The 8,970-nt window shown below is 49.6% G+C and overlaps 2 protein-coding genes across 9 annotated transcripts in view; both read left to right on the plus strand.

Annotated features, from left to right (window-relative positions):
• Nucleotides 1-67: 67 nt before the first annotated feature.
• On the plus strand, nt 68-8,045 carry SDHB (succinate dehydrogenase complex iron sulfur subunit B). Its single transcript, XM_015882593.1, has 8 exons — nt 68-188; nt 917-1,044; nt 2,339-2,424; nt 4,321-4,457; nt 4,772-4,888; nt 6,062-6,163; nt 6,468-6,590; nt 7,831-8,045. The coding sequence occupies exons 1-8, from the start codon at nt 114-116 to the stop codon at nt 7,906-7,908; spliced, it is 846 nt and encodes a 281-aa protein (XP_015738079.1). The 5' UTR covers nt 68-113; the 3' UTR covers nt 7,909-8,045.
• A 2-nt stretch (nt 8,046-8,047) lies between these two features.
• Nucleotides 8,048-8,970, plus strand: part of MRPS16 (mitochondrial ribosomal protein S16) — a 3,229-nt gene continuing 2,306 nt past the window's right edge. For 3 of the 8 annotated variants that reach the window (XM_015882606.2, XM_015882604.2, XM_015882605.2), the window contains exons 1-3: nt 8,048-8,315; nt 8,387-8,650; nt 8,737-8,884. In XM_015882606.2, the coding sequence (XP_015738092.1) occupies nt 8,075-8,315; nt 8,387-8,650; nt 8,737-8,884 (653 nt within the window). In that variant the 5' untranslated portion in view covers nt 8,048-8,074. Of the gene's footprint in view, nt 8,316-8,386; nt 8,651-8,736; nt 8,896-8,970 lie in introns of all 8 variants that reach the window. The other 5 variants (XM_015882608.2, XM_015882610.2, XM_015882607.2 and 2 more) reach the window with 2 other exon arrangements.

Here is an 8,970-nt window from a genome sequence, read left to right on the forward strand (position 1 = left end):
CCAATATGGCCGCCCAACAACCAATATGGCCGCCCACACACCCAATATGGCCGCCGGCAGGTGCCGCCCTCAGGGAACACTTCTGGGGCGGAGCGGAACTGCGCAGCGCCAAAATGGCGGCGGCCGTGGTGGGAGTCTCCTTGAGGCGCGGCGTCCCCGCGCGGCTCCTGAGGGCTGGGCCGCGGCCGGTGAGGGGGATGGAGGCGGACCGAGGGGCGGGGGGCGACGGGTAGAGGGCAGGGGGGGTTAGGGGAGGGATCCTGGGAGGATGTGGGGGGAGATGGGGAGCACAGACGGGATTGGGGGGCAAAGGGACCTGGGAGGGAGTAGAGGGACAAGGGGGATGGGGGCAGGATGCGGTGTAGGAAGGGAAGACGTTTGAGAGGAGTTAGGAGGAGGGAATGTGGTTCTGGGGGACACGGGCTGTGTGAAGGGCATTGGAGAGGGTCTGGGGATGAAGAGGAGTGGGGAGGGGTCTGGGGGGTGGTTGAGGGGGAGGTGGGAGCTGAGTGATACAGAGCATCCAGAATAGGATGGGAGAAGGATGTGGGGGCAGGAGAAATGTAGGTGGGGTCTGGGACGGGGTGGGGAAGGTGGCAGGAAACTTCTAAGGGGATCTGTGGGGCTGTGGCAGATACTTCAGAGCTGCGGGGCCCTGGGTCGCCTCCTTAGTTTTGGGGTCGTCTCCACTGTTTCAAGGAAGAGGAGGAAGCCCCAGCACAGAGGTGGCTGTGGGTGCCAAGGTGCACTGCTCCGTGAAACCCTTGGAAGGATTCTCTTTACATGTGCCCACATGCAAAGCCAGTAATGGATCCCATAGCTCTGGCCCCAAAACTCATGGCCTCAGGTCGTTTTGTTGCCAACTAAAAGCCACCCGGAGGGACCTAAGGGCTGTTTTGCTGCTGTTCAAATGCAGATCTGTCGAGGAGCTCAGACGGCAGCTGCAGCTACGTCACGTATCAAGAAGTTCTCCATCTACAGATGGGATCCCGATAAGCCTGGGGACAAACCCCGTATGCAGACGTATGAAGTGGATTTGAATAAGTGAGTGTACCCAATTAGGGAGCTCTGCTTGGCTTCCGTGGCACACAGATGTGTCGGGGCTGCATGTGCACACAGGTTATCTGACAGGCAGTAATTCACAGTAGCTGAGAGGTGTCTGAGTCAACAGTTGAGGGTGTCAGCAATCTCATTCAGCTTCAGGCATTGTTAAAACCGTGATACAGTAGCCAGAGAGGCAGTGCTTCAGGTGTGTTATGCAGTAGGACAAGACGGGGTGTTATTTCCTGATAGATCAAATCTTACTGAGACCACGTGTGATTACTTCCCCTCCCTCGCTGTTGATGCCAGGTATGACAAGTAATACTGTACCGTGAATGCCTCAGTAGTTGTCAGCAATTAAATGGTAGCCTCATTCTGTGGGTCCTGAGGTTTTACCTGTGTCCCTGATTTGTGTTAAAGTGTTAAATACCTGAACTTGTTCATGGCTCTAATGAGCTGTATTTATACGGTAAACTTTGGGGCATGTTCCAAAAGGAAGCAATTCTACTCATATCTCCAAGGTCTGAGACTGTGAGCTAAGGTGAAGGTTTTACTGTCTCTTACAGTTCTCTTAACATGTAATGTGACCAGCAGACTAGAAGTAATAAACTTCTAGTAGCTGCTTGTACACTCTAGTGCAGTTATCACCAAGAAAGCTCTCATTTCTCAGCAATCCTGTGGAAGAACACAGTCTTCCCTGTGGTGTAGAAACCTTTGCATGGGCACACATGCCTCCACTTCCTTGAGCTCTTGTTACTATGGTCTTGCCAGAGGAATTCACCTCAAGCCCTTCCTGAAAGCTTCAGATACAAAGTCATGCAGCTCTGCTTGGGAAGCACGTGACAGAAATCAGACTTTGCTGCTTTGATTTGCCCCAGTTAATAATTTCTAGGTGTTGTCTTGTCTGCCGTATATAAAATTACATAAGTTGTTCAAGACTGTTTGCTTTTGCAAGCAGTGCTGCCTCCTGTGACAAATGAGGGTAGGCAGACTTGTCAAAACCTGCCTTAATAGGTGAGAGCTTTTAGGATTGTTTTCAGTTGTGCTGTCTGAACCCTCTCCAGCCGAGCCAAATCTGGGCTTCGGCAAAAGAAATGGCTCCCGTCCTGCTCTGACCCCAGGGTGAGATGAGGCAGGTGGGTTGTACCATTGAGCAAGTGATCTCTATCTTGTTGCAAAATAAAGTATAGTTTTCATTGTAGCTGAGATGAAAGACCTTTTAGTTGCTTCTTAGATGGTGCTGGAGATAAAGCTAGGGGAAATTATACGGGTTCACTCACTTTGTTTTCTGCTATAGATGTGGGCCTATGGTACTTGATGCTCTGATTAAGATTAAAAACGAGTTGGACTCTACTCTGACCTTCCGCAGGTCATGCAGGGAAGGTAAGAAAGATTTTTCAATCTGCTAAGCTGACTGTTGTCCAAATAAATGCTAACGCTGACACTGCATGTGTGTTACCAATAGAAAACTTCAGGGCAGACCACAGTACGCCACTCTTCTTTTCTAGGTATTGCACATGAAATACCTTAGTGAATCAAGCAGTGAAGTTACAGGGTATAATCACCCCACACTGAGTTACAAGCAGTACACATAAACAGCCCCAGTCATTCCTGTTTCTATCCTAACTGTGTTCATCTTGCTGCCCTTCAGTGAACAGATGAGAATTTAGGAAAGAGACATTACAGCAGCAGAATTGAGAGGAAAGATGTGTCGAGTGGGAGTGAACTGTAGCCCTTTGACTAAGCAGAGTGAGTGAGGAAAAGGCCACCTCATGGTTTTATGCTGCACTCACCAGCTGGTTCTCAGGCAGGTCCTCATCAGCATCTTAGTCTGGCTGCATTCAAACTTCCCAGTCCCAGTGACACTTTTTCCTGGAAAGAAAGAATTAATTCATGAGTGCTATTAAGATTATTGTAAAGGAGAATGTCATCATGGAACAACTTTTGACTTAATTGGTTGGGTTTGCAAGCACTAGAAATTTAGGTGTAATTGCCTGATGCCTAAAGATGTCCTGACTCAGATCTAAATGAAAAGCAAGCTTCAACACAGACATTTCTTGCAGAATCTGCATAGCAAGTGGAGGGATTTTACCCAGTGTGATTGTTCTCAGTGTCTGATATTTAGACAGCAAACACTGTTCCTGAGCAGTAATTGCACGGAATAGTTTTCTTTGAGAATCTGAAGACAGATTTCTAAGCTTGGCTGGTTTGATCTTGTCCTTTTCTACCATACAGGGAAAAAAAATCTGACCACATGTTCCTGTTTCTTACACACGGAGCCACGTGTGCAGTCTCCAATTGTCCTGGTCCCTTCTCGAGTTAACTGGAAAATACTTGTAGCCATCTAGTGAGGGGGAGAAATAGCTTTGTCCAACTGTCAGCCCTTGTGGGAAGGGCTGCTGGCACCCCATGCGCTGAGCACTGGCTCACTCGGTGTGAGGAGTTGTGGCATTTCCCTGACTCATATCAACTGATGTGTGTCAAATCCTCTGAAATTAGTTACGCCCTTTCAACACTTGTCGTCTTTCCAATATAATGTCTTAAGCATTAGTCTGATTTGAATGCCAGAGCTTCTGACCTGAGCAGTATCAGTGACAGGTCTGTAATGTTTTTTTGTGAGCCTTGCCCTTTCCTGGGCTACATCTGTTCCTTGTGTTACTGAAGGTCATGATGAGCAGTGTCGCTTAATCCATTTGTTTAGCTATTTATATGCTATTTGTTCTGTGAGCGCGTGTTCTCTCACCATGGGGAACTAATGAAAGCAGGGGATGGCGCAACTTCAGCCTGCTGCAGAAGGTGCAGAAAGGAGCTTCTGTCTTGGGAATTATTTTAGCATTCCTGACCTTTACGGATGCTTTTGACCATAACTGCGGGGCTGCTGGGGGTCCATCTGGCTCCATTTTATAATCCCAGTGTTAGCTGCTCATGTTTCAAACCTGTGAACAAATCTGAATGCTTTACCCACCCTGAGAAGTAGCACGTGGAGTGTTATGCGGAGGGATGAAGTGACTGAACCACTTGGTTTTGCTGTGGAAAGAAGTTCAGTGCTGAGGATATGTTTAGAGCTTCTTAAAAACAACTCCAGCTCTTTGTCTTTGTTTGAAGAGCAACGTGCTTGGCCCAGTGACAGCTTGTAGCGTTTTCCTCATCACGTACAGAGTTTCTTGATGACATCAGAAGGGAAATCAAGCCAGGGGCAAGTTTGGGGTGAACAGGATCTTCCTCAAGTAGGGTAAAAGAGGGTGAACATCCACTGCTTTACTCTGTTCTCTCTATCAGGCATCTGTGGCTCCTGTGCGATGAATATTGCTGGTGGAAACACCCTGGCCTGTACTAAAAAAATTGACCCTGATCTCAGCAAGATCACTAAAATCTACCCTCTCCCCCACATGTATGTGGTGAAGGATCTTGTTCCAGTAAGTATCTGCCGCCTTCATCTTGTGACCAATGCTGACACCATTCCAGACAGTATGGGGTTCAGGTTGGATTAGAATGGATAATAATGGGAGATGGCAGCAAGATCACGTCCCACAATTCACGTCTGAATTCCTCTTGATGCTCTCTGGCTTGGGTGGGTCTGCTTACCAGTGGTGACTAAATCTGGCCTCGTTAGGAGGAATGTGGCAGGCTGATGTACAAAATACCTCCCTCTGTATGAACGACAACAGATGTTCAGTCTCTCAAGCATCAGTTCAATTTAAGTGCGATCTTTTTGCCTTTTGTCTCCTAGGACTTGAGTAACTTCTACGCACAGTACAAATCCATCGAGCCTTACCTGAAGAAGAAGGATGAGTCGAAGCAGGGCAAGGAGCAGTACCTGCAATCCATAGAAGATCGTCAGAAACTGGTTACCCTTTTTTGAAATTATTCTTACCATTAAAGTCCCTTCTGGATAAGTCCAGGGTTAAACATTAATGCATAGTGCCTAATTCCTGTAATGACAAAACTGTGTTACAAAGCCTGATGTGGGCGGAAAGCACTCCCTGAAACGCAGTGTTGTGGCACGTCTGCATTGCTAGGGGTAACATCTAATAATGAAACAGAACACAGTTGTGCTGAGGACTCTGACCTTGTTTCCACTGTCTGTGCTGCAAAACTCTGTCTTTGTAAAAACACTGTGAAGGGCAGAGGCTTGTAATATTCATGTAGAGACCAGGCAGCGCTGCTTATGCTGGGGTGTAGTTTGTCTATTGCAGCACTGTCTGTGTATCTGACTGGTGCGTGCTAAGCAGCACTGTCCTGTTGCTGCACGCTGGGCTTTAGAGCCCTGAAACTAATGGAAAAAGCTGAGCCTGTACAGGGGGGTGGGAAAGCTTTGTGAAGAGTTTGTAGAGCAGGTAAATTACCTGGATTTCTTTGGCTCCCGCAGTAAGTGTTGTTAAATTGACAGTTTCTCTTTTGCCTCTGGCCTGACTTGATGGATCATTTGCTCGACAGTTTGAAGCTCGGCCTGTCAGTGCTGTGACTGTTCCTGCAGTATTGTCACTGAGTAGGTTCACAGTGGGCAAGCAGCCTAAATCCTGGCAAGTGGTAAAAGGGATGAGCATGAGTAACACAGAAGAAGGCTGATTAAAGAGGATACAATGAAAACACATGAGCTGCAGCCTAATTGTCTGCAGCAATCTTTGAGAGTTGCCCATTATCTGTTTGCTGTGAAGCCAACATCTGATGAATAGACGCACTATGTGCCCAAGATGTCAGCAGTGCCATGCAACTAGTGCTGTGCTCTCTTAACAGCCACAGGATTAGTTTGAAATCATTTCTATCCAAGAGCGACAGTTAATTCTCCTACACCACTTCATAACATTATCTGATGACATACGTAAGGACTTAAAGGGATTCTCTCGAGGATTTCATAAAGCAGCATCTTTGCAGTCACTTTCTCATTTAAGCAGAAAAACACAAACCTAAAAGTAGCTGAATGAGCCCTGAGAATACTGAGGGCTCCTTCATTTACCTGCATTTACCTTCATTTACCTGCATTTTTGTGGCTTGACGATGGTCTCCCTCCTGTGTGCAGGACGGACTCTACGAGTGCATCCTCTGTGCCTGCTGCAGCACCAGCTGTCCCAGTTACTGGTGGAATGGGGACAAGTACTTGGGTCCTGCTGTACTCATGCAGGTAAGGACGGACCCTGGGTGTCACAGGGAACTGCTTATTTAAAAGCAGTGCAGGTATCTGTGAGCGCAGCGTGACATCAGTGCCCCTGGAGTTACTGAAGAAAAGCAGATGGTACTGAGGGATGTGGTTTGGTGGGGATGGGGCAGTGGTTGGACTAGATGATCTTAATGGTCCTTTCCAATCTTAATGATTCTTTGATGTAGTCATGGACCAGAATTCCTGAGTTAGGTGTTGCTTTTAAAATACAACACTGATTACTTCACCTTGGGAAATCATTTGGTGTGTCAATGACACTGACTTCCAGGCCTATCGCTGGATGATTGACTCCAGAGATGACTATACAGAGGAACGGCTGGCACAACTTCAAGACCCGTTTTCTCTCTACCGTTGTCACACTATCATGAACTGCACGAGGACTTGCCCGAAGGTACGTGTTGTTCCTGCATGCGTCCCCTCTGCGATCACTTCCAAACTGGCAGGAAAACATCCGTAGTAGGTTTTGTTTTCTTCAAGCTCTGGTTGACTTTATTTCCTTTTGAAATGGTGAGTTATCAGCAGTCATGTTTGCATTAATGACTGTGCAAGAGAATATGGCAGAGTTTACACTGTATTACGCATCACAGAAACGTCTCTTCCTCGTGATTTTGAGAGCCTGTTTCCAGGATTTAGGTCTGTGACTGTAAAGTGCTGGTTGTGTGAGGGATGCTGCCAAAATGCTATAGGGAAGACTGCCTGATCAGTGATGTGAGTAACGCATATAACCCAGCACAGCGCTCTGACACTTCAGCAGTAGCTGCTGTCCTGATGTATTGAGCAACTTGCATAACAGAGAAGATGACAGCAGGTCTTCAGTGCTGAGGGGGGTGTGTTTCATGCTGACATCCTGCCAGAAGGGCATTTCCCAGATCTGCTGTCTGTGGTATTTCTGCTGAGAACTGAGCAAAGTTTCTCAAATGAGAGTGTGCCTCTTCCTCATCTTGCTTTAACCTTGTTCCTGTTGCTGGGTAGTTAATGCAGTTTCATTTTCCTGCCAGCTGTGTTATGTTCCACTTCAGCATTGCTTGAACCTGATGGTAGAGCAGAATTCTTCCTGAGCTGTGAAGTAATAAGGCAGCAAACGATCGAGCGGATGTAGGGAAATGAGCTCTGGGCTGACGGTGTTTGTCAGGAGCAGCACCTGCTGGTTTGTGCGTTTAACATGATTCACTGACTGCAGATAAATCCCCCCTTTGAAGCAGATCATTGTGCTCACGTGTCAGCTGTAGTTCAGCTAAAGATGATGGTCCTGTTTGAAGATCTGACTGTACACAGCGTAGGGAAATAACACACAAGGGCTTGGTCTGTTGATTTTGAGACATGCTCACGGTTGTTAATACATTTCTCCTTATAAGCTTAATCCAGCTCTTATCTTGATGAGCTCTGCAATAAGATCACACAGTGAGCTGTGCTCTGTGCTCATTTCCTGCTCTGTCTTGCTGTGCATCTCCTTGTGACCGAGTGCTCCTGTTGCTCCGGTGCCCTCAGGATCCACTGCAGCATTTGATACAAGTGCAGCGTTAGGGCTCCAGCTTCAAACCTGGCTGCTGAGCCTCAATTGTTCTTATGAACACACAGCTCAGATGGTGGGAGCGCAGGGGGGATGCTGCCATGGGACTTTGTGTTTGTAGGGTCTGAACCCCGGCAAAGCCATCGCTGAGATCAAGAAGATGATGGCGACGTACAAAGAGAAGGCGGCCGCTGCGTAACGCTGTGACGCTGTAACGTTGTGACGCTGCTCCTGACGGACACAGCCGCGCTGCACCGCGATGTAACCTGGATCCAGCAGGAACGTTGGTGGTTTTTCCATGTGCTTGTGCGTACAATAAACAATCGCTGTAAGGAACAATTGGGAGCCGGTGACTCATTAACAATATGGAGCCGATTCCGCCGCCTGTTCAATGCAGGCCCGTGGCAGCAGCGCGGCGCTTTGTCCCGTTGTGGCGGCTCCGTTTTCCCGCGCTGCTCATTATTTCCCGCTCTCCATGGCGGCCGCGCGCGCCCCCTCCCGGAAGTCGGCGCCGTGCGGGGGCTGCCGGTCGTTTCCCGTCTCGCCGGAAGTACGTCATCACTTCGCGACGCCGGAGGAGAGGACCCGCCATCATGGTTCATCTCGGTGAGTACCCGCGATCGCGGCCCGTTGTTGTTGTACCGAGCGCCCCGTGACCGCCCGGCGCTGTCCCGCAGGTGGCGGCCTCCTGAGGGGTCATTACCGGGGCGGACACGTCGTCATCCGTTTCGCCCTCGGCGGCTGCACCAACCGCCCGTTCTACCGCATCGTGGCGGCGCACAGCAAACGGGCCCGGGACGGGAAGTACCTGGAGCAGCTGGGCTGCATCGACCCGCTGCCCAACGCGCACGGAGAGAAAGTGGCGGGGCTGAACCTGGAGCGGCTGCGGCACTGGCTGGGATGCGGCGCGCAGCTGACACGGCCGGCAGAGAAACTGCTGGGTACGTGACGGAGGAACGGGAACGGGACGGGGACGGGACGGGGACGGGACGCGGCGGTTCGTGTCGCTGAGCGCGGCTCGTTTCAGGCCTGGCCGGGTTCCTGCCGCTGCACCCCATGACCGTCACCAACGCCGAGCGGATCCGGCGGCGGCAGCGACGAGCACAAGGATCCATCGCGCCCCCTGCGGACGGCGGAGCGCAGGAACCCGGCACCGCGCAGCCCCCGAGTGAACAGTGAGTGAACAGTGAGTGAACAGTGAGTGAACAGTGAGTGAACAGTGAGTGAACAGTGAGTGAACAGTGAGTGAACAGTGAGTGAA

The sequence above is a fragment of the Coturnix japonica genome, chromosome 21 (assembly GCF_001577835.2).
Source record: "Coturnix japonica isolate 7356 chromosome 21, Coturnix japonica 2.1, whole genome shotgun sequence".
Lineage (NCBI taxonomy): Eukaryota > Metazoa > Chordata > Aves > Galliformes > Phasianidae > Coturnix > Coturnix japonica.